The 26,753-nt window shown below is 34.1% G+C and overlaps 1 protein-coding gene across 1 annotated transcript; it reads left to right on the top strand.

The window, feature by feature from the left end:
- Positions 1–24,449: 24,449 nt before the first annotated feature.
- Positions 24,450–25,794, top strand: LOC149541602 (RING-H2 finger protein ATL72-like). The gene has a single exon (XM_089796092.1). The coding sequence runs from the start codon at positions 25,105–25,107 to the stop codon at positions 25,564–25,566; it is 462 nt and encodes a 153-aa protein (XP_089652218.1). The 5' UTR covers positions 24,450–25,104; the 3' UTR covers positions 25,567–25,794.
- Positions 25,795–26,753: the final 959 nt, after the last annotated feature.

Consider the following 26,753-nt stretch of genomic DNA (forward strand, 5'->3'; position numbering starts at 1 on the left):
TGGTTAGAAATTATAGTACAATGACTTGATCTGATGACTTACAATCTTCAATTGTTGATTCTAGATCCTTGTTCTACTCAATCTTATCTAATCCTTCCTGATCTGATATATCTCTACTTGTAGTGTTGATACTCTACTCTGATCAACTTGATTCTATAGTGTAGCTCTTTCCTCTAAATCCTTACACCCCTTAAAACTTTACTAACATGCATTCCCATATGACTTCCTCTTGACTCCTTAACTCTACATTATGGGGTATTGATCTCCTTTTAAAGGCTTTGAGGACTTAGGGTTAGGTATGAATCTATGATTGATATTCATCCATATTTTCCTACTGAAATCCTTACACTTTTCCTATTGGTTGCATGCTTTCTCCATTTTTCTGATTAGCTACATATTGATTGCATAGGGAATGTAAAAGATTTGATCTTATCTTTTAGATCCTTCAAGATTCATCTTGAGTTGGCTCAAAAATGGTTTACATCTGAGTTTGTGAAGGTACAAACTCATATGTTGATTCTATGTTACTTAACACTTACTGATTACTGATGCTCGACACATATAGGATTTTTGAGTTGCTCAGCTCCTATAGTAACTCTATCTCACTCGACATCTATAATTTTCTTGGCACCTATAGTGACTTAGCACCTATACTGACTTGGCACTTGAAACTTGCTCGGTACTTGAAGTTTACTCAGCACTTGTTGAATTTTTGGCTCAGCAAATACTGTAGCTCGACATCAACCTTAGAATCTTCTTAAGTGTGTTGACACTCAATTGTGAAAACCAATCTAAGACCAACAATCTCCCCCTTTGACATGAGTGTCAAAAACACATAGCTAAACATTATGAATCTGATCTTTATGAGTATAATATACATCCTATTCACCATATGTAAAAACCTTCAAAAACTTGTTCAAAATTTTGTAGAAGACTATATACCTCAAAAATTTGTGACTCCCCTTGAGCTGATGTCTCATTTCTATATCCAAAATCTCTTATGCTGGATTTGTCTCATGCTAATATTTCTGATACTCTTTATCTCTACCTTGTCATTCCTTTCCTTGTCTGATCTATTTCTACTCCATGTCTACTCTTTTTTTGTGTTTGCTCCCCCTTTCACACATTTCCTTATTTCTCCTCAAGACTCAAAAGTTTATTATCTTCCCCTTTGGGTATCTCTCCCCTTTTGGGTATATCTCCTCCTTTAGCTTTTGTTTTGATATATCTCCCCCATATCTTATTATCTCCCCCTTTTTGACACTTATGTCAAAGGATTCTTTGAATGAATGGAATACTTGGCCAAACAAGTTTTATTTATCTCCATTATGATCTTTAGAGAAGCATCCCAATTGTCTAATGCAATTTCTAGTGCTTTGAGCTAGATGGCTGTCTCTGCTACAAGGTGTACCAAGCCTTCTAGTGTACAAAGATTGGGATATTTCTTCAAAAAATTCTCTACATAGGCCATCTCTTTGTGCAAAAATTCCATGTGTGGGGTGATTGCAAACTGGATCTGTATTAATTTGGTCTTGGTATTAGCTTCATCTACTATGAGTACAGCTAATTCCTTTTGAGTTGAAGCATTGTAGCAAAATCCTTCTCACTTTGAGTTGGATCCTTTGGTAGCTATGTGATAGATACCTCAAGGTTCCTTTCCAAGCTCAATATCCTCTAGCTTGTTTCTTGTGTGAAATATGAAGAATCACACAATTTGGAGTACAATGAGAATATGTTCTCAAGTATTGCTTTCACCTTCTCTACCTTTTTAGCCAGTTCAACTTGAGACAGTGCTATCTCACAAGATATTTTCTCATTTACCTTCATTTGAAATTTCTTCTCAGACCATTCAAGTAATTTAACATTAGTATCTAGGTCTTCATTTTGTACCTAGTTCACTATGTTGGATAGTTGCTCCATGATGGGCTTTGTCTAATCATGTATTGGCAAGTTGAATGCATCAAGAAAGATGTCTTTGACTTCAATTAGTGTTTGCCTTTGCCTATACTAATTCTTGAGTATTTCTTGCTTCTTCTTCTTCATTGGTGCCTCTTGCACTTCATTGATTTGTGCTATGTTCATTTTTTTATAGTCATAGCTTGGTATGCCTATCTCCTCATCAAGTGCAGGGTCTCCAAAATGAAGTGCCCTTACTACCTTGGTAGAGCTAGGGCCTGGCACTTATATTTGTAGTGGTACTACATCAGTGCTTCATTGCTTAGTAGGAGTCCCTATTGTAGGCAAATTGACCAATGTTTGTATTGCCTCTTGTTATTTCTCCTCAGGGTCCTTCTCCTCTTCGTTGTCTTCTTTAGTTCTGACTTGATCAATTATAGTGATCAGAGGAGGTGCACCTTGACTCTATGTTGTAGGATTAGAGGTATCCATCTATCCTATCTTCTCCTTTGCTTGCTCCTTAGTGTCAACCTTAGCAGATGCATCTTGTGGTGGTTGCTCTTGTGGTTTTCCACTTATAGTTATTGGAGTTTTTGAAGGTGGTTCTTGTGGATTCACCTTCTCCTTGGTAATCTTAGCTATTGCATTTTGTAGTTACTCTACACTCACCAAAACTAGATTGGTACATAATTATGCTTGTAATGTTGTTTGGTGAAGGATCCTTTTGAGATCCTCTGCAGTTAGTGGGTTGATGTTCTAACTAGAGGTGTCAAGAACATCCTTCATAATTATTATTTTTGCAGATGTAGGTGTAGCATGTGGAGGAATAGGTGGTGGCAATTGTGTGTCTTGGACACTTTGTTTTTGTTGCTGCTTCTTAGCTATTTCCATATCACCCTTCTATGTTTCATTCTCCACTATTACTACTTCCTTTTCTTTCTCTCCTTCTTCCTCCTTTTCATTTTCCTCTTATCTTCATCATTATTTCTCCCCTCAAATGGATCTTCTTGTCTTTCCTTTACTATTTGAAGGCCATAAATCACTTTCCACATGAGAGTGGACTTCTTTACAACATCTTCAATTTTATTTTGTAGTATGCTGAAGGCTTTTTATTTGGGTACAAACTTGCTCCTATGTATCTTGCTTTCCTTGCTTATTTGACCTTTAGTGAGGTCAGGCATTACACGAGCCAAAGTTGACTCTCTTATTTCTTTCTCCATTTTTAGGTAATAATGCAATTTATTTTCTACAATTGTATATAGTCCTTGGGTATGGTATTATCTAATTCAAGTGGAGTATTCTTGAAATTTGCCATTATAGTGTAGATTGATTCTTCCACTATGTTTTGCTCCTCTATACTTAACTTATTGAAATCAATAGTTTTCAATCTAGTTAAATCTGCATTATCCCTAATATTGTCACAAACATTTTTTAGGTCAAATTTAGTGGTAAGACTTACCATTTTAAATTGTTTATTATCAGATTCTATCCTCTCCACATCTGACTCTAGAGGTGCCACATATTTTCTTCTATTTTTCTCTATTGGTCATCCTTGTTTTGTTTTTTTCTGCTTCTCTTGTTCCTTGGCTACCTTTGTTGTAGCCCTTGTATCTACCATTGTGGTAGGATTTGCTGGGCTTGGCTTGGCTATTTTCTACTTGCCTTTTGGCTATGCAGCAGGCTGTTTCTATGCTTTCCTCTTCTTGGGTTTTTCCTTAGGTGCTTCCTACTCAACACCTTCGTCTTCTTCTACATCCTCACCCATTCCTTGAATTAATGCTAGTGGCCCTTGCTCTTGTTCATCTTCATCATCATCTACTTCTTCCTCATCTTCTTCCTCTGCAGCCCCTTCTCCAAATTTAGCTTTGAGCTACTTCACTAGTTTATCCTTTTTCTTTAGTGTAGAAGTAGTCTTTAGCTCCATATCCACTTTGGATCTCACCACATTATATGTGCCAAAATGTGGGGCAGTCTTATCTACTTCCTCGGCTAACAATGCTATAATTGTTGTTGATGTCTCATAAATGTTTATCTCATACCCAAGAGGTCTAAGCCATCTAACCCATGGTATGGCTGCTTGAATGTAGGTATAATCAATGTCAACAAGAAAACAGATGTCATTTGTGTGCTTCTCTACTAATGAAATAGGTATCTTGAGTCTTTGTTTCATGGAATTCTTGATATCTTCAAAATAGCTAGTCATTAGTGTTTCAATATTTTCTCCCATTTGTTCAATATATTCATTCACCTAGGCTACTATTGACCTATTTTTCTTCCAGCTAACCTTTCCAAAAGATGGAAATTTATTCTGTACATAGAAAAATATACAAATCAAAATTGCACCAAATTTACATTGGGCTCCCTTTGTTCTTCTTATATCTCATAGATTTTCATTGATTTGTTGTAGTTGCAATTCAGCTAGATCATAAGTATGATCCTTTTTAACTAGTTTGTAGCCAAGATCTACTACAATGTGTGATACACTGTTGAGTCTGCTAGATTGATAAAAGTTGTGGGAAATGACTCTAACAAAAAAATAAACTAGAGGATCCTAAATAGTATCTATGGTCATGCCTCTCTTGTTCTATTTGGCTCTTGCGTTCTTCTCAATGGTTTCTTTGGAGTCACTCCTTAAAGTTTTCGGCTGATCTAGGGTTGGATACCCTATTACCCTATGAAAAATCCTTTTTGATATCTTTTCTGGGCCATCTTCTAACCACAAACTTCCATCATGAATCCTACTCAACACAATTCTAATCCATTTAGTTTTGAAAAAAATAGGGAATTCTAGGGCATGGGTTAAGCCCTTCCTCTCAACAATTTGAAACTCTTCCTTCAAGACTTCATTTTCATACAATTTATCATATGCTTCCCTAATCTCCATATCTCCAATGGATCCTATCTTACAGTTATAACATCTCCTAACATCTTTCACCATTACTACCTTAGGAGGAATTATGTGTAGGGCTCTGGTTGGGTCATTTTTGTATGCAACTTTAGGGATAGGCCAAAAATTAGGTTGCTTAACTTCATTTGACACTAATTGAACTTCAAATGAATATTTCTCCTAAGGTTTCCTAGAACTAGAGGACATTTCTTCGAACTAGGGTTTAAACACAAATAAATTTTGAATCTGCATAACTTGGCACTAGTATAAATATCTTGAAATTGAAGAATCTATGCTGAATCTTTGTAGAAATCTACTCAAATGCTTGAAATTTTGCTTGGAAATTGTTTTGCACTTTTCTTCCTCTTTTCTCTTTTTTTGTGATGGTGAACAATGATTCAAATCTGAACATATATACCCTAATTTCATAGCATTTAATGCTTAGTGCATTTATAGCTATTCACTTAGCCCCTTAAGTAGTTCTACTTTACTCGGCTTCCATTGTCTTTCCAATTCTCGACATACACTGAAGTTTCTCTTACTCGGCTTCAACTAAAATTTCCTTTTTCTTAGCATCCACTACTAACTTAGCTACAACCAATCATTTGGCTTCTACTAACTTTAGTAGACAACTCGACATGTATAATGATTTTCATTTGGCATCTGAAGGAAACTCAACAACACTTGCAAAAACTTGAAATTTTAACTCTGCATCTCTATTCATGCTAATCTATTCTTTTTAGTACTTATTTGTCTAGGAATCGATGTATGATAAGACATTAGATATCAATTCCACATACCTTCTTTTTCTTAGTTGGATGAAGTGTGACCACTTGACCTTTTGGGTGAAGTGATCCCTTCACTAGATGTACTACTTCCATCTTTCTTCTTCCATGTCTTATTCATTTCTCCTCTAATGTGTTCAACATCTACCTTTCCTTTTCCTTTGTTGAACTATGAGTTGGGTGCCTTTGAGCTTGTTGGGTATTTTCTGCTGAAATGTTTAGTCCTCAAACAACTAAAGCGTGCAGTTTGGCTCAACCATCTGCTGCAGTTACCATTAAAATGTGTTCTTATGTATTTTTTAGGGATGTGTCCATATTCTTCACAGTAGTGGCAGCTATGCCTAGTGTTTTAGTCCCAATTGTAGTGATGTCCATGATTGTTTGACCTTGCTAGCTGATTAGGTGTCCACATAGGATTTTATCTATATTCAAAATCTCCATGCCCATACTTCTTGCAATTGTAGTAGTAACCTTCAAATCTTCTTGTTCTGATGGTTCTAGTCCTACAGTCATGTGCTTGGTGTCCTTACTTGTTGCACTTATGATAGTGACCCATGTTCTTAGGTTTGTCACACTGATGGGAATTCTTACTCCTACACACATTAGAGGTATGTCTTTTTTTTACCACAAAAATGACAAGTGGGTTTAGTATTCTTACCTTTGTCACTTCTTTCTTCTGCAGTCTTGGATGATTCTCCTTTTTCAATGCTAGTGTACCCTAGTCATGAAGTATCATTACTGGATCTTAGCGATTTTAGGAGTTGTTCAAAGTACTTGATGGCTTCATTGGGTGTTTTGAAGTTTTCTACAATCTCCTTCTCTCTTTTTAGGTCATTTTGCAATTGTTCATTTTGTATCTTTAGTGTGGAGATCTCAATGTCCTTGACATTCAGCTCATTATGTGTATTCATCATCTGACTTAGAGTGTCTAGCTACATGTTGGAAATTCTTGCAAGCTCAATTGAATTTTCTTCCAACCTATTAGCAAGGTTTCTCTTGTCCTCTTCTATCATAGCCTTACCTTCAATGGTTCTTTTCTTCTGTTCTGTCACTTCACAAAGAATCATAGCTTGTGAATCTTGTTCAATCGTGAGAGTTCTGACTTCTTCTACTTGAGATCTATTCTTCTCCATTAGGTCTTCTATTGCTACATCAAACTCTTTGGAATCTCCATTTGTAAATTCTTTTGAGGTGTCAATCTCCTTGTATTGTGTATCATTCTTAGCTATGGCAATCTCTTTTATTCTCTTGTATGATTTTCTTAGTTCTTCTCTGGCTTCTTCCAAAGTATGTAGAACAAGTTGTATATCAATCAACTAGTTTTCTATGATCTTCCCAAGTTTTTAGACTTCCTTTTCTAGATCTTTTCTCCAATCTGTAAGGCTTCTCCTTGTGAGAACTCAGCTCTGATACCAATTGTTTGAATTTTTAAGTGGGAAGATTTACTTCTGAGAGGGGGGTGAATCAAAAGTAAAAGTATTTAACCTCTAAAACTTTTAACTGAGATTATTTACATGCATCTAACATCTCCAACAAACATGAAAGTAAAGACATGCATGAAAATAGATAACACAAGATTTTAGTCACCCAGAAACCTTCCAAAATGAGAAGGTAAAATTGGGGTGGGGATGATACCCAAAAATTATGACTGTAGCAATATATAACTGGTTAAGGTTACAAAGTTTGACCACTTCCAATGGTTTACCTTGTGAAAAACCTACCCTATTAAAGGCTTTACACCTTGTTAAAAGTGACTTGTCTAAAGGATTTACAAACACTCATTTGGAATGTTACCCTGTTAAAGGATTTACAATCCTATTAGGGATCTACAATATAGTTGTTAAGCCAACCTATTATCATAGGATTTCCATTCTCCTAATACAATGGTTAGAAAGTATAGTAGAATGATTTGATCTGATGAATTACAATCTTCAATTGCTAATTCCAAATTCTTGTTTTTCTCAATCTGATCTGATCCTTCCTGATCTAATATATCTTTGCTCGTAGTGCTGATACTCTATTATGATCAACTTGATTCTACAATGCAGATCTTTCCTCTAAATCCTTACAACTTTTAAAACTTCACTAACAGGCATTCCCATATGACTTCCTCTAGACTCCTTAACTCTAAATTATGGGGTATTGATCTCCTTTTAAAGGCTGCGAGGACTTAGGGTTAGGTATGAATCTAAGATCGATATTCATCCATCTTTTACCACTAAGATATTTACACTTTTCTTATTGGTTGCATGCTTTCTCTATTTTTCTAATTGGTTGCATTTTGATTTCATAGGGAATGTAAAATATTTGATGTTATCTTTTAGATCCTTCGAAATTCATCTTGAGTTGCCTCAAAAATAGTTACATCTGAATTTGTGAAGTTAAAAAATCATATGTTGATTCTGTGTTACTCAACACTTACTAATTATTGATGCTTGTTACATATAGGATTTCTAACTTGCTCAGCTCCTATAGTAACTCTATCTCACTTGGCATCTATACTTTTCTTGGCACCTATAGTGACTCAGCACCTGTAGTGACTTGAAACTTGAAACTATTGGTATAAATAGGTATTTCCAATTTACACTTTACTTAAGTTTACTTAGGTTAGTGCATTATTTTATTATTTTGCATTATTTTATTATTTCTCTTTATGAGACACTTAGGAGTTTGTCCACCTTTTTGGGTTGTCATAAAGACAACACAATAGTATGCAACTCTAATTGTGCACATGGTGTCTACAATATAGGAGTTTGCATCATTCACTGAGTTGTCATGTAGACAACACTGTTATTCACACTCCTAATTTAGCACATTTTGTCTACAACACTGATGTGCATATTTCACCTTTGTAGGCTTATCCTCTCATCATCTCACTTAATTATGTGCTTAATGGAGGATAACCCATATCTGGTGGACATGCTCTTGGTTGTAGGACTTATCATGATGATGATTTTAAGGCATTCTATATGCATCTCAAAGGCCTTTATATTGAGGCACTTTTAGTGTACTTCTACATTATATTGAATACTATACAATTATTCTAATCATACTCTGGTCTAATTTGTGCTTGTGTTTTGAGTTCCTTGGTCTTGGCTGAATTTTGCCCTAAGGTAGATTCTTACAAAAACTTTCTCGACACTTGAAGTTTACTCGACACCTATCAAATTTTTGGCTCGACACATACTGTAACTCGACATCTATATTATACTCGACATCAACCTTTGAATTTTCTTAAGTGTGTTAAACTCAATTGTCAAAACCAATCTAAGACCAACACCAATTTTGGTGCATCCCCTCCTTAGAATAGATTAGGTTGTTACTTTCATGTATTCCTTCTCCCTTTTTCTCTTCAAGTATAGTTTAGGTGCATCCTGATAGCAAAGGAAGTGAACCTTCTCTAGAGACTCAACCTCATAGCTCAAGTCCCACACCTTGGAGGTTGTTTTCATGTTTCACAAGGTTGTCCTTATGTAAAATATTTGGACAAGGGTGCAAGATTTTGTGACAAAAATAATGACTATTGTAGGAATAATAAATGGTTAAATTTGAATTTGATCAATAATGATTTGGATCCTATAGACCTAAATCTCAATTCTTGCTTCATAAGACCAGGAATCAATGAAAAAATAATCTAGAAACTAAATCCCAATGAAAATTATTCAACCTCCTTAGTTTTCTCAGAGGTTTTCAATGATTATGTGAAACCATTCTAGGATAATGCTTGGTTTAAAAACCTGATTCCAAAAATCAATATGTTCTATTGGTTGTTCCTTCAAACTAAGATTTTAACAACTAATAAAATAACAAAGAAAGGTTTTGTTATTCCTAATAGGACCTACCTTGTGAAACAAAAGCTCAAACTTCCAATTGCATTCTACTTGAATCTGATTACACTCAAGAGATTTGGTCATTCCTTTTCACTAGCCTTAACTTACACTAGATGATGCCTAATTTTATTTATAACTTTTTTTTAAATGGAGAAGCAATATTCAACATATGGGGTTTCAAACACTATGGAAATTTGTATCACTTTACACTATTTGGAATTTGTGGAAAGAACAACATAAGAGGATTTTCCAAGATTAGAGTATGCACCAAAAAGTGATTGGTGAAAGGATCATTATAAATATTGACAAAAATATGCATCTTGATGTAGCTCAATGTTTCAAAGATCAGAATATAGAAGAAATGAAAATCTAAAACTATTAGAGATCAGGAAGATCATGAGAGATCAAAAACATTTAAGAGATAACATGGTCTAGACTTCTCCTCCAATGAATTGGGTCGAAGCTAGCTTCAAAGGTGTTGTAAAGGAAAACCTAGGAAAAGCTAGATGTGGTAGGATTGTCAAAAAATTAAGAAGGTAACCATATCTGTGAAAATTCAGTCCCTATGAGTGCACAAACTTACCATACTGTGAAAGCCATGGAAGCTCTCCACATGATTAAAATTACCAAAAAGGAGGGATGTGATTTTTTTTTGGATGGTTGGAGATCCTTAAAAATGTGGTAAATTTTATAAAAGGTGATAACCATGTATCACAAGATATTAAACATATTATTGATAAAATTAAAGTCGTGATACAAAACTTTAGCAACTATTATATTACCCATAATTTTACAGAAACTAACTTTGTAACTAATAAATTGTCCAATATATGTACTAATAGTAATGAAATTGTTTCTTGCAAAGGTATGATCAACATGGGTGATGCAATGATAAATAGTATTAAAGAGGGCAGGATTAACCTTAGAGAAGGAGTCACCATTAATATCGATGGAAATAACAACTTATGTGAACTGGTGATTTTGAACACTAACATGATCAATATGTATCTTCTTGTAAATGTAGGGATTATTCATCATGCTTTCTAGGTTCATATCTCTATGAACTTTCATTTCTCTTTTTCATACACTAACATTTTTAGTTTCTCTGTAAAAATGGGTGCATAGCTAAATTATGTGAAGATGAGAACTTGTAACTAGAAAAAGAAGAAGTCAATTTGGAAAATCCTTTAGAAGGATGGCATCTTGATTTTTCTTGAGCATGTGAAAAGTGTCGATAAATAAATTACTAAAAACATTGTTGAAAACTAGAGCAATGGGAAAGTTAATCTACACAACAGGAAGCTGGATCTTAGGGTAGGCCTGATTGCAAGAAATACTAGCATTCTAAACATGAGTAAGAAATTATTCAAAGACATCAAATATTCTAAGGAAGAGGTTAAAATTTTCCCTAAAAGAAAGATAGAAGGAGATAGAATAATTAAGAAAAAATATGAGTTTCTTTGAGATGACTCAGATTAAGAAAAGGTAAAGGAAAGTTTTGAAAGCTATAATGGGATACATTGCCTTAGATGGTATATTTACCAAAGCTAATAATTTTTACTTCATGTTCATAGTCATTTTAAACATGAAAAGAATATTCATATTCCATTTTATCTACATAGTTCATTGGTAAATAGTCTTAGCAAGCATTGTAAGAATCCTTCAAAGCCCATCATTTATGAGGGTCTGATAAAAATAATATTGAATTACTATGGTAAGTACAAGGTGGAGAAGACTATGGGTCCCAAAGATCATGCTAAAGATATTTAAACCCTTCAAAAGGAAATAAATTGTGACCAAAGTGAGTTGAATGATTCTAATAAAGAATATTGTGACATGGAGGAGAATGGGGATTCTTCAAATGACTCATCCTTAGAGTTGGAAAAGAAAACCAAAAAAACAAGACAAGAGAAAGTAAGAAAAAATGAGTCAGTTACTGAAGAGAGTTTGGAGAGTGATAAAAGTGGTGATAGTGAAGAGTCAAAAAACTTTGAAGAGGAGAGGGAAACTGATGATGAGGATAATGTTGAAGAGGAGGAAGATGAGGAAGATGAGGAAGTTGGAAAAAAATGATGAAGACACTAGAAATATAGAGGAAAATACCACTATAGAGATAAAACAAGAAGAGATGGTCACTACTATCCTACATAAAATTGGTGAAAAAATGGCAATAGAGAGAACTAGGGGAAATGAGGAAATTAAGAAATATTATTGAGTTCCTAACCAACACAATTACAATGGAGGACTAAACTCCCTTGAATGAGAAGGACCCCTCTACTCATTCCCATTCTAGAAAGAAGGAGGATTTTTTGTTTTTCCATAATGTCAAGTTATTGGATAAATGAAATAAGAAAAGCCTCTATCAACATTAACTTAGAGGATTTTAATGACAACCAAAACATAATGATGGGTATCCTCTAGAATATTATGGAAACATATACTTTAGGATCAATAAGTGGATGAAAGAGTATATCAAGAAGGTAAACGATGGTTTGTGGGAGATTCACAAGAAAATGGAAGATGTCTAGAAGGGATTGAGCAGAAAGGAGTCTATCACTATGTATAATAATTTGATCACAATTATGTTATAGAGTTTCACATGCATCAAATGAATAAAGGGATGAAAAAGAATGAGGCAATTCTAAGAAGCATCCTTCTTCACAACCATGAAGGTCTCAAAGCCTCGAATACTAATCAAAAAGGTTTGCATGCTTTGTTGGAGAGATAGAAGAAAAAAGATATAATAAATGTGGAAAATGAAGAGGGGACTTCCTCAAGTTTCAATGTTGGTCATGGTAAAAAAAAAATCATGAAATTAGAGAAAAAAAATGAATTTCAGTAAAAGGAGAAGCCCAAAGTCCAAATTGATCTCACTGAGTCATTCCAAAGGCTAGATAATTCAGAAAATAATATCAAGGTCCTCCTTATGCAATTGGTTTAACTTGTTTGTACTAGTCCTTCTTAGTGCTTCTTTGGTTTTTTCATGTCTTTATTGGTTTTTGGTTCTAGTTGTGTGCTTGGTGTTTCAATTGTTTAGTTTTCTAGTTTATTAGTTTGTGTTACCTTCTCTTAGGGTAACTATTTTTTATTGAGTAAAATAGCTTTTACAGGGATCCTGAAACCTGAAAGTATTACAACATATCAAAAATAGAAATATTCAGTAAAGTCTAGCATAAATGAAGCATCTTAACAAAAGCTAACCTTAAAAATTGGCTCACAGCCAGGAACAAAAAAATAGCAAGACTAGAACAAAAAAGAACCAGCAACACTAAGAAAGAACACCAATCTAACTATCAATTTTCTTTATCAAGAACCTACAGGGATTCTACAGCTTCTATGGTCTTCCTATTGTCTATATCCTCCTTGTCCTAGTTTTGAGCATCCACATGGTCCTTGGTATCTTTTAGATAATCATTAGCCTGCCCATTACCTAGGTTGGAATTCTCCAGTGTTTCCCCACCAAATCCAACATTAATAAGTGATTTACCTAGGCTATTAATATTTTTTGTTCAGGGTATTCAAGGTGGCGATCACCTGATTTGCTAGGTTTTGGTGGAAGAACTCTATCCTTCGGACTCTTTGCTCAACCTTTGAGATTCAGTCCTCCTGGTCGGCCTTGTGGTCCTGTACATTGATATGTTATTGGCTTCCATCTTGGATTCTATCCTCTTCATTGATCCCTTGGTCACTACCTCTTTTTTGGTCACCTTCCTAGCTTTTTCTCCCCTTGAGTTCTTTAATTTCATGGAAAAACCATTTGATAGATCGAAAATTGTCTATCATGTTGTTCCTAGTGTTGTTCAAGAGGTTAAGCCTAATTTTCCTTTCATTGTCTAGGATCATAACCAAACCAAGATCAATGAGATCATCATAATGGGTTTTTCCATCAATGTCCTCCATCACTTGAATATTCAAAGGCTCCCTGACAATCCCCAATTTAGCTTTATTCAAATTAAAATTCCTCCAAGACCTCCTCATATTTTTTGTTATCATCTCCCCACTATCTTTTCCCAGAATGTTTATAGTCAGGGAGGAAGTGGGGTCAGGGCCAAGAATCTTAGGAATCTAGTCTTTGGTGTCAAAGGCCTCATTGGCTTTCCTTTTATTAGGATTCCCTAACAAGTTGGCAGAATCCTCCTCCTTTTCACTATCCCTCCCCTTCTTCTCCTCCTTCTCATCATCCTCTTCCTTCTCCTATTTCTCTGAATCAGTTTCCTTTTCATCCTCATTATCCTCCTCTACCTCTTGAGGGTTGGGCTTAGGGGGAATGAGGGGTAAGACCTCTTGGGCTCTTTTTGTAGGGAATGTGGGCAGAGGGTTTCCTTTCTTCTTTGGATTTATACTCCTCTTCTTCCAATTTTATGCTCTGCACTTCCTTGGAGTCCAAGATCCTAGTTTCCTTGGAAGCACACCCAGCATTAGCAAGGGATTTTCCCCTAGTTTAAGCCTTCAAATACTTGTAAAATAGAAGTAATCCCTCATGAAGAGCTGGATTAGCAGTGGGTTTTCTCTTGAAACCATCGATACCCTTGCTCATGGAGGTGAATAGGTAGAAAGGAAAATAAATTTTGATTCTATGCCTAAAGTGATTAAGCAAGACAAAATGATGCATTCTTATCCTATCAAATCTGGGGTCTAGGGAAATATACTCAATGATGATCCTAAGAACATACCTCCATAGCTTTTTGATTGACTCCATCTCGTAGTACGTCTCTACCTTGACAAGCTTGTTCAGCTCCTTTTCATCCTTCACAAAAACTTTGACAACATTTTTTGACATTTTCTTATCTCTGAAAAAATTGGTCCCTTCTAGAGGGATTTTGGCAACCTGGGCTATCAAATCCACATTGACATGGTGGGTGACCCCATCAATTTTGACTCTCCCATTTTTCCAGGAATCCACCATAACCTTGGTTATCCCTACATTGAAACCATGGAGCTTCTCTAGGAATCGAGAAATCTTGCCCTTTTCCAGTTTGCACTAAACCTTCAATTTCTCCTTCCAATTTGCTGCCTGTCTCGATGGCTCCCTCCTATTTCTCTCTCCCACCATGGTTTCCTCTGATACTAAAAGCCCCCACCTGCTCATGGATTTATTATAGACCTCGACCTTCTTCAGACTAAGAAACTCTAAAATGTTTTCAAAAATACCAGTATTAATGGTACTATTCAAAACAATCCTTAAAATGTGTCATATACATACACACTATTATAATAAAAGAGTTTTGCATAATTTTTAATAACTTTCCCTCCTACATGAAATCTTGCAAATCTTTCCATCATTCATTTTGGATTTTTCTAGCACTTCCTTGGATGTTGTCTTGCAAGAGTAAATTATTTATTGCCATCAAAAAGATGTCATCGACATGCCATGTCATCTCTGCATTATTGGCGATCAATTCATTAGCAAAGTAGTCAATAACTGAATTAGCTTCCCTATACATGTGGCTAATATAGGTCTTGTTGAACATGCTCAGGTCAGACTTTAATTCCTCTATTATATTCGCAATGGTCCATGAGGGCTTAGCATGACCATTGAGAAAATTAATGATATTTAATGAGTCCCCCTCCAGCCATAGGTTCTCAATCCCAGAAGCTAGGGCCAACTTAACAATGTGACTAGTAGCACTGGCTTCAATGAAATGGTTTATCTAATGTCTCAGTGGGCAGGAAAAATCCACAAGTCCTCCCCCATAGTTGGTCTTGATGATGCCTCCACTACCTGCAGGTCTTGGGTTCCCTTTAGCAGCCCCATTGAAATTGGCCTTGAACCAATTTTCAGGGGGAAAAGACCACCTAGTCTCTTGTCTTTTCCAATCCCTTTCCATTTTCCTCTATTTGTTGTTCCCCCCTTCTTCAATATTTCCTTCCTTAGTGGTGGCGAAGTTCTCCTTCATTAGACCTTCAATTTTCTTAGCAATGAAAACTCAAGGGATTCCCTATCTCTAAAAATTTAGTTATTCTGCTATTTCCAAATACTCCAATAGAAATGCAGAAGGGACTAGGAGCCAATTAATTGAGAGATTAAGCCATTATGTGAACTCGTCCATTGGTTGAAGAAATCTTGAATGTTGGCCAGAGGGCACCAGCTGACCCCAAAGCCCCTGGCAAGGAGAATCCAAACATGAGAGGAATAGGGACGATGGATAAATAAATGATTGACCATTTCCAAAGCATGCTTGCATAGACTGCACCTATTGGGGATAAGCTAACCTCGCTTAGCAAGATTTTCCAAAGGAATGATTTTGTCTTGGAGCAAAGGCTAGAAAAATATATTAATTTTTGGGGTAAGACCAGGGATCCATGCCTTTGCCTAGATGGGTTTCTCCATTCTATTCCACAAAGAAAAGTATCCAGAGGTGATAGATTAATGGCCATTCAAGTTACCTCCCCAAATGAATTCATCCTCCTTATCTAGTGAAATGTATACCTCCCCAAATGACTTCATCCTCCTTATCTAGTGAAATGCAAAATTTTTGAGTTGGGTAACTATTGTATCTAGTGAAATGTTTGAAAAAGCTATCTTCTAAGAGATTGAAAAGGGTTTTGGGGGCCCTTCAATTTTTTTTTACCATTAGTTGAAAGAATTTTTCTAGACAAACTATACAGATGTGCATGTAGAGTATAATAATGTCCAATTTTAAACACACATTGATTTGATTAGGAATAGACAAACTTTCTAACCTTTCCAACACGTTTCCATAACTTTGAGAAATTATATCACCATAATTGATGTGGGTCCACCTCATCATTATACATATGATTTGGCACATCACTACAACACATGGAAGATGAAAAGGTTTATCTTAATTGACCAAATCATCATTGGTTGAGGATCTAACACTAACTATTCCAAGTACTCTTCCAACTTGCACAGGAAAATCTTTTTTCCATTGAAACTATGCCTTTATTCAAGATATTGCAGACAAAATGACAATTCCTAAAACCACACTAATTTGAAAAACCAATTAGATCATGCAAAATGTGCTACTATTTTTATAATGATTTAGAATAACTTAGACGGTGGTAGTGAATCAGTTATCCTCAAGTCCACATGTACCAATTCAACTTTTACTAACTTCAAGTAGATTATTCAATCTCAAAAAACAACTCTATCTATATAACATATCATTACCAAATCAACTTTTCATTTAATTTCTTAACTCTTTGTTTCCTATATGTGCTAACTGGTAGTAAATAAACTATTGTAAATATACAGCATGCATAAAAATAACATTTGCACATGTAAATAACATTTTGACACTAGGATTTAACATGGAAACCCAATTGGAAAAAACCACCAAGTGACATGCTAGTTATTTTTCACTCTTCTTAAGGGAGCTCATTTAAAAACCAACCATGTTAAAAGATATACAACACACTATTAAATGTAACTATGTTAAAGGATTTAATCTGATGAATGGTGCTCCCCTTGATACCATGACAAACAATAAAAAAAAAAGAACAACAAAAATTGATAGAACAAAATATGGGCTTCTTATAATCATCACAAATGTAGAATTACATAATTGCAATATGAAAATCCACATGGGAACCTTCCTTACAATAGTTTTCAAGACAGAGCTACCACTATCACCTAAAACTGCCCTAGACAACCTAATGGCCTTCCTTATATAGACACTTTTTTTCTCCCCAAGAAGGTTCTAGACACTAAACCGTAACCCTTGAGGCTGACCAACCTCATATTATATTATTTCATTACAATTTACTATATAAGATCAACTCAAGACAATTAACAAATTACATTTTTGGATGGGTCCACTTGTAGAGACCATAACTAGCAAACAAAATTGACTAATGGGCTATTATCACCCCATTCAGGAATCCGAAGGTAGCAATCTATAGTGCTTGATTGTGCAAGCATCCATTAGTTTATGTGTCACCTCATTTTGAAGCCATTTAGGCCTTCATTGCTAGACCTAATGTTTGGATGCAAAAATTCATACAGAAAAATCTGCAATGACTGCACTAATACCTATGATATGACAACAAAACTCATCCAATAGGTTGATATGTCAAATATGAACTTCCACATATGAGATTAGGACAATGTGAGCACATAAAAGAAACTTACTAAAATTATAAAACTCCCTCAAATAAAAACCTTATATAGGAATAACCCTATTAAAAACACAAAAAACTAGAAAACTAGAAACATAAATATGTTTGGTGATGCAAGATTTCCCTTATACATAGGATGCTCTTGGATCTTAATCACCCTATTAGGAGTGACCTTGTTAGAGGACTTTGGATCATTTCATTAGAATACCATCTTGATTAAAGGATTTACAAAATGTCTATTAGGTGAACCTTGTTTAAAGGATTTTGTCTATTACAATTGTTAGAATGTATTGATCTATACAATACAACTCACTTTGCAAATTTAGATCTTCATTCTCTTATATGTTGGTTCATTGACTAGCCTCCATTCATATCTCAATCACTGATATTCTTGGCATCTCCTCAAGCAATCACTCTTCACCAAACTCTTCACATTTGTCTTAGACTATTGTTCTTCTCTCATTTCTTATCCTTAAGATTTCTAATCAACAATGAACCAACCTTAGAAAATGTCCATTATGCCTCCTTAAATAGGTAATTTTGATATTTTTTCTCTTAAACATCACCATTGATCTTAGGGTTAGGTTATATTCATTGAATCCTTCCATCATCTCTCCTTCTTATAGAAACTTTTGATCAAATCATTTCCTTTGATCACATATTAAAAATTCTCCTCATGTATTAAATATACTAGCTCATCAATCCTTATCTTCCATATGCTTTAACTTATTCAAAATTCCATCTGTATTAGCCTTGAAATAAATACTTTAACAAACTATAACTTTTGTTGTCACTTGGCAATCACTCTTGTTCTTCTTCTTAGTCATCATTGTGTAGCTCAACATACACTATAAACTCTCACTTGGCATCAATAGGCTTGCTCACCCATTACTATGCTAGGTCACTACTAACCTTTCTTCAAACATTTTCTTGGAAATAAATATCACTCAACTTGAAACTAGTTTGTTCAATTTCTACTTAAGTTCCTTATCTTTTGCTTCAACTCCTTCATTGATTGACCAATATTGATACTTGTTCAAGCTTATCCCTATGATTTTTTCCAACACTAAGATTCATCTAGCTATCTTCTTCACTTCATGTATTGATTGAACAACACATTATCTTGTCAAAGACTAACTTTTCCAATGCCCATTGTATTTCCATGATACTTAACTTCTCATCATCATCACTAACTCACCTTGTTATCTCTTCTTTTCAAATCCTCTTCATCAATCAAATGATATGGAACTCTACACTATTAGTAAATGTCTCTCCAATAACTTTTATTTTATTTATACCCTTAGGTTTGACATCAGTGACAACATAATAATAGTTCCAATTATAGTTTCCAATAACTATTTCTTCCTTTAGTTGCTCTATCAACCTTTAATTGACAATAACTCTCTCCACACATGTCACTAGCCTCTATGATCCAACATAGAACATCTCAATAAATCTCCAAGTCTCCCATTCAAGTTGCACACTCCAATTCAACTCCAATTATTGTTACAACATTGGATTCAACTACTTTAACACTTATTGTCTTATCTTCTATATTGTTAGCCAACAAAATACTAAGTTTACATTAGTAAAAGTACAATAACTAATCTTCTTGGCTCAAAACATGTACCACAATATGTATCAACACAATCTACATTAGTTATGCCAAATATGACCAATTGAAGATTCATCATGCCTATCAAAAGAAGAGGTTGAGTACCTTGGTTTTTCTTTGAACACTTGAGATGTGACAATGTCACTTCTTAAATTACCTCAAGTGTTTGGTGTAGGAGCATCCAATGTGTAAGAGCTATCTTCTATGACCCATAATATTTTCTAGTTTTGATTTTTTAATATCATTGTACAATGTTACTATTTATTTTCGAGCTTACTATTTTAGTAGGTTGTTCATGGTAGTCATCAAATTCCACACTCACAATTGAGAAGAGGTGAATTAGTTGTGAGCGGTAACTAAAAAATCCAAATTTCTTAGACTAATCACGTAATAAGAATATAAAGATGTACAAAAATAAGAAAACTAACACCATAACATAAGAATTTTTTTTCTTGAGAAAACCATGTTAAGGGAAAACTTCAATGGGGATAATACCCACAAGATCATGCACTAATATGAAAGTATACCTTTTAGAGGACTAGACCCTATTAGGATTTGATAAAATATATTTAGTACATTTGTCCCAATTAAAGGGAAAAATCCTATTAAAGGATTGATCCCCTATTTAAAAGTTCTAACCTTGATAGGAGTTGAGGGGAACAAAATTGTTTTTTCTTGAGTACACTTCCCAAAGAGAGAAGGTTAAATCTACCTTCAATAGATACACTATCTGATAGAGTAAAGATTAAATCTACCTTTGTTGAGATGATTGAATAACTCCTCAATTTACTTTATAGTTACATCGAAGTCCCCTAGGGATGATAAAAAATTCCACTCATATGTCTTCTCAGAGTAGCTGAGAATAGTTCAACTCTATTTTGTTTTCCAACATTAAGGCTTGTATAGATAATATCATTACCATACAATAAACATGAGGAAATTACTTTACTTTATACAAGTTAATGTTGATCTCTATGCCTATGTTTCCTATTAGTGTCCAAACTCTCTGTCATTTACTAGGCAAGGTTGAATAGTCATCACTACAATCGAGTGATCTAGTGAAGGTCAAGCATATAGAAGGACTTGTTTATTATGCATTACATGTCGAGCAAGTCAGTGATTACCAAGCACCCCAGTTGAAATCAAGAGCACATATAAGCCAATTTAACACAATGGAGACCGAGTAAATAGAAAGACAATTGTTTCCAAGAAAATAGTAAGAAAGATGTATATAGAATTCAAGTGCCAACATGAATGTTAGCAATGACCAAGCCTTAGAATATTCAAATGCTTAGCAAACCAATTTTGTCATACAAGTTTGTAATTGCACAAATAAAAATGTAAATTGTTTTGGCCAACTTTTATATGGAATTTAATGTTTGTATAAATAGTTAATGGAGATTACATGTCACTACAGAAGGTAAGGATCCCAAGGTAAGAAAATAAACCAATCAAAAAATAAAAAAGAAATAGAAAAAGAAGATGAATTGTAAACCATCAATTGTGATCCAAAATTTTCGAAGAACATTTATTTTAGAAGGTGTCTAATCTAGGATCAAAGTGAGAGAACAAAGTAAGAGAAAGAATACATGTGTGAATGAATGCACAAGTGAATGAGAGAACAAGGATAGAACAAAGCAAGAAAGGAAGATTGTAAAAGGAGATTAGACAAAGAAATCCAAGTAGTGAAGGATTGAATGGAGATATTAGATAAAGAGATCAAATAAAGGCATTGTATAGAGGAGATCTAAAATTAGCTTGTAGAGAAAACTGAGGATCAAGTACTAAATTAGTTGTTAATCAAATTGAATTAGAGTAAATCTCTTAATCAAGTGATCCTAACAGATCTATGTAAATCTCCTAATAGAGTCCTTACTTAATTGTAAGTTTAAAATCCTTTAATAGGGTAGAAATTAATAGTCTTGAAGCTTTCAACAGGGTAGACAAATCACAAGGTAGATCATATATTATGATCAAATATTGTAACCCTAACATGGTAACCTTAATGTTGCAATAGTGAAGATTTGTGGGTTACATCCCCACCACAGTTTTACCTTCCCATTGAAGTGTTTTTGGGTTACCATATCATTTGTGTTATGTGTTGAATCTTTCATAGATTCTATGTTTTTGGCATGTTACAATTATATGTTACATTTGAGATATGAGATGAATTAGGTGTGATTTGGTTTTGTAAGTAAAATTTTAAGATCCTCATTTGCCCCCACCCCACCCCCTCTTAGTATCTTGTTTCCCATTAAATCCTTGCAACAATTACAACCAAGCAATTAGGTCAGTTTATTAGGACTTCTATAATGCATAGATAAATTAATAAACCCAAGTTATGGCATACACTCCTTATGAAATATCAAACAATTATAATTCATAAAATCTCAAGATCCACAATTAATGCATGCCACATTAATCAACATGCTAAACCATCATGTCAAATACCTAAGAAATAATCGACATGCCACATGCTGGAAATCAATCCAACATGAACCAAATAAAGAAAAAACATCTAAAGACATGTGTTAGTCTAGGTCTTCTACCAACCTATTTTCTTGTAAACCTAAGTCAAGCTAAATAACTTGTTAGATCGAAAATATGACAATTGCCTCCGGCATAATTATCTTTCATTGGTTTGCATCTAGCCTTCACAAAATTAAATGGAACTCATTAAAATCAGCACGTCAAAGGAAATTGATTGTAAGGTCTACACTCATGCTACAACACAAATCCATGCTCACATACTCAATACTACCAGACATTGTTCCTATTGTACTAATCAATAGCCTACACCATAGAGAATCTAAGTCTTTCTAACCTCATTCTAAAACTATTGAACATATTTTAACATCAATGATAAAACTAGTGATCAAATCATCAAGTCGACAATAGTTAAATAACTCAATAATCTCCCCTTCTCTTAACAACTCATTTGAGCAAAAATTTCGCCATTTTCTTTCCTAAAAGTTCATTTTGGATGTACAAGCCTACCAATAAAGCTTCGCAATAGGATCAAGTTTAATTTTGTTGTTATTGAATTTTCTTATTTAGGTGTGGTGGTCCAAAAACTTTGAACTTCATTTTGAAGGCTTTAGAGGCTCTAAAAGGGGGTCAAACATTTGTTTAATTTTTTCTTTGCTACTCAAGGCTATATAGGATTTCATGTTGTTTATTAAAAGATGTTATAATAAATAGTCAATCAACTTAGCAATTCACAAGCTATGGTTTTCAAAAGTTGGGCCTTGAGGACTCAAGTTTGAATACACAAAGAAAAGAGAGACAATTTACTTAAGGTGCGAATTTGAACCCCTAGGTTCCAAAATGTGGAATTTTTACTTTGTAGAATATTCAAGGAAGTTATTTGTGCTACTTATATATGAACTAAGGGGAATCTTTGGATTTAGCTCTAGAAGAGAAGATTGTGGTTTTTTCTTGCATATTATTGTAATGAAAATTACATGTGGCTATAGCATGTTATTTTAAAAAATATTATAATGTCATTTCATTGAGGATATTAGAAAAAAATTATTGTTATCATTGTCATGAATTTTTTCTTTCAATTTTCTCTTATTTTCCTCCTTGTGTTGTGTGTGTGTTTGATTAAATTCATTTAAAAATCTAGAGGTGAAAAATGTTTGGTTTGGATGTTTCTTGTCAATTTAGAAACATGGTTATATCATATTTATTTGTTTAATAAACATAAAATAAATATTTATAATTGATTAGAATGTACTAATTGTTACTAATCCTACATAAATATCATATTTGACACTTTTTATATTTCAACACCTTGATCCCTTTCACTCCCTCATGTTCCCTCCCACCCATGTGCACTATAATGCCCATAATTTGAATTGTATTATTATAACATTTTTAATTAAAAAAAATCCTTACCTTCACTCTTCATTTTGCATGAAAAATATATAATAACCATAGAGTTATATCTAATCCAAAATATTTTAATATGAACATATGATTATAGAGTAAAAATAAGATTTACAAGTAGTGTCTCGTGCACTTTTCTATTTTTAATTTTTTAAAAAAATCCATCTTTTAAAAGTTGTAAATTTTGGTTGTATAACAAATAATTTTCAAAACATGGGAAGAAATCTAAGTATAAATACATAAAAGCTTAGCAGCCCCAAAGCTAATAAACATAGGTAAATAAAGGTTATTGAATTTGTCACTATTTTGACAAAGCTATCTTTTGGATCCATTCTACCTAATGCTTTATTTTCTTCTTATTGTGCACTTTGTTTTTGTGTCCTCATCTCACATCTTTTCCAACCTCTTTCTAAGGTTGATGTCCAATCCATCATTCACCTCCTCCATAAGGATTCATTGAATTTGATCAAAAAATTCAAATTAAAACAAAGACAATCAAAACCAAAATTAATTATATACACTAAATTATAAACTATGAAAAACCTCATACAACCTAATAATACAATGATAAACAACCAACTTCAAAATTTGAAATCATATATTACAAAGAGTTTCTCTAAAAGAGAAGAAACACCCAAAATTCAAATATGTAAATTTTTAGTATCCCCAAAGCTAAATATGCATTAAAAATTGGTTGTCATAGTTATCACCATTCGACTAGGCTATATGTTAGATCTATCATACCCAACCATGTCTTCTCGTGTAGCCTTGCACTTTGTTATTTGATCATCACCTCCCCTCCTTCACCAACCCGATGTTATGTTTGACAAATAATTGAAGTGATGAAACACAATCCCAAGTATTATCTTAGTACTAAGGCTAATGATGAAACCAAGAGGCTGATGAGTTTGATGCATCTTTACTTAAAATGGATTGTAAAGCCAGTTGTAGTAAAGAAACCAAAACCAACCATGAAAACAAATTGAAAGACTATAGATCATACTATTTGTGATCCAAATACAAGGTCCTACTATATTAAAACAACTTAAAATTTATGATTGTCTATATAAAGCTCTCAAAGAAGAATTGTGTGGAATCAAGACGAGTAAAAACTTACACACAATCAATTTCACAAATATTTATCAAAAAATTAAATGTGATCCAAATCATCAATTAGAAATATACATGATCAAAATTAAAAACAATTATACACACTACATAAATCATGATACCAGTTCTTATTGAACGACTTAAACATCACACACTAAGACTTGATTCTGAAACTAAGTATGTCAAAGAATCAAAATTGATATATTCTTACAAATTTGAGCCTCGCCAAAAAAAATGAGTCCTACGAAAAAGAACCTAACATAGCTTATAAAAAGCTGGAAGTAAACTTGATAAACTACAACCTTAGATTGTATTTCAGTGAACCTAACATAGCTTATGAAAAGCTCAAACCGACTAACTATAAATATAACAATAAACAAAATGACTCACAACCATATGAATGTCTCCTAAAATATATATCATGGATTCCAGATAAACACAAAACAAAGATAGAAACAAAGAAAGAAGAGAGAAATTGAAAAGAAAGCGGGAGAATCAAGTGTATGCAGCAAAAGAAGCCATGAGTAAAGGGTCACCAACCCCACCCAAAGATAACATGGGCGCAATCTGAAACACCGACTGATCATATGATGCAAAATGGCCCACTTGCTGCCATCCGTCCAGGAGAAGACTTGCAAAAGGAAGAAGAAGAAAAAGTATGAAACCTACAAAAGACAGGATAATGCCTAGATATGTGACGTGACAAGCAATTCTTCCGGATTCCCACCATGAAAAAGAAGAATTCTTCTGCAAAAAAGATTACAACGGCGGAGGACCACAGCATCGAAAAATTCAACACTACTGCCATTCAGACCTACCAATACCAATAAACAGAATACTTTGTATGGGTCCCAATGGCGCACAAAAAAGTCGACACCGTTTGCATCCCCACCTAAAAAGTCCAGCCAGAAAAGAGAAAGATGCCCGCAAAAACAAAATACGATCTTGTAAACTTACCACAAAATAAAATCCCATCTTGGGCACTTTAAGTGGATAAAATTTTCAACCATGAGGTTGAGCAGAGGCTTATTACAACCGAGTTCTTCGTCTGTAAGGCATGGCGGTTGGCAACCTGATATAACTATAATAGTCTCCGTTTTGCTTTGTGTTATCATATTGGTGGTGGTTTTTGCCGCTGTTTTGCGCCGCCACTTGCTTTTGCGGCGGCGCCGACGAATGGCGGCTGGCGGCGAGAAGAGAGGGATGGATATGGATGCTTTGAAGGTTCTTACCACTGTGGTGTTCTCGGATGGATTGGAGGAGAGGGGCTGCCCCATTTGCCTGGCTGAGTTTCAACAGGGAGAAGAGCTACGTGTCTTGCCCACGTGTAATCATGGCTTCCATGTCAGATGCATTGACACGTGGCTCATCAGTAACTCGTCTTGTCCTTCGTGTCGGTGTCATCTCGGAACCGGGCAGCAAAAGATCTATGTAAAGTCGCGAGAAGGGAGTCATAGTTTTTTACCCTGAATTGAGTTGAGTTTAAGGAATTTTAATGAAGTCCACAAGACCAACAATCTACAAGATCTAGATTCCTATCTTAAGCCATCTTCATGTTCTTCTACATGTTGGCTCTCTAATTATAGATCTTTATGATGAATTCAACAATTTTGTTGTGAAACTTTGCTTTTTTGAAAAGGTATCTTCAAGTTGATCTTCATGAATGAATGAACTTATTTCAATGATGTTTATAAGACACTCTTTTTAGTTTCTTTCATTGTCAGCTTCATGAAGAAACTGGAACAAATGTGTTAACAAAAGCATCAAAATGGTTCTCTCTACCAATTTATTCATTTAGTTATGTATTTATTTATGGATGTTTTTGTGCTATATGGGTTTCTCTATTTTTGTATTTATTATATGTGGTAAAAAAGCTGATTAGAATGATTTATTTTGAAAATGGGTTTAATATAGTAGAGGAGAATTTTTGGTAGTTTGTATGAGTTTTTGTTAATATATAACTTTGGTGTTTAGTTTAATTTTTTTAGCACAATTCATTGGCTTGAATTTTAATATTTTATTTTGATATATATTATCTTTCATTTCAAGTAAACCCTAATACAATTTTGGCACACATTTCTCATCCTAGGAGAAATCATGCTTGTGATTGAGTTCTTTTGATTGGTTTGGAAGTGCAATCAAGTCTTTCATCTTCAAAGATTTTTTCCTTAATTTTAAGGTCAACAAGGCTAAGAAATTATATTACTTATTTAACATCACCATCCCAAGTAATTGTTTACAAAACATAGAAGGATCAATTCATTCAAGAATTTAACATCTCTCATCCTAGGTTGTATAACTATTGTAATCTAGTCCCTTAGATTAGATTGCAAATGCTATATGCTATAAGCATTTATTTCTAATTCAAAGGTCAACAAGATTGAGAAATGATGGCACTTTTCATATTTAGTGTCCAAAAAAGAAAACAATGTGTCTAGGGTTATGCATATAACATCATCATCTTAAGCCTTTTTACAAAACATAGAAAGCTCAAGTGACCATAGAGTATTCTCTCTTTACGAAAAATCATACATGAATCTTTGTTGAGATCAAATTTAGTTTTCATTAAATTTAATTGTCATCAAACTTATATTTTTTTAATAGTTAACATCTATTAACTCTTTGTTTGTCACTATATTGTCGATCAATCATAGTTG

This window comes from Cupressus sempervirens, chromosome 8 (assembly GCF_028749045.1).
Source record: "Cupressus sempervirens isolate cs-2001-9-10 chromosome 8, ASM2874904v1, whole genome shotgun sequence".
Lineage (NCBI taxonomy): Eukaryota > Viridiplantae > Streptophyta > Pinopsida > Cupressales > Cupressaceae > Cupressus > Cupressus sempervirens.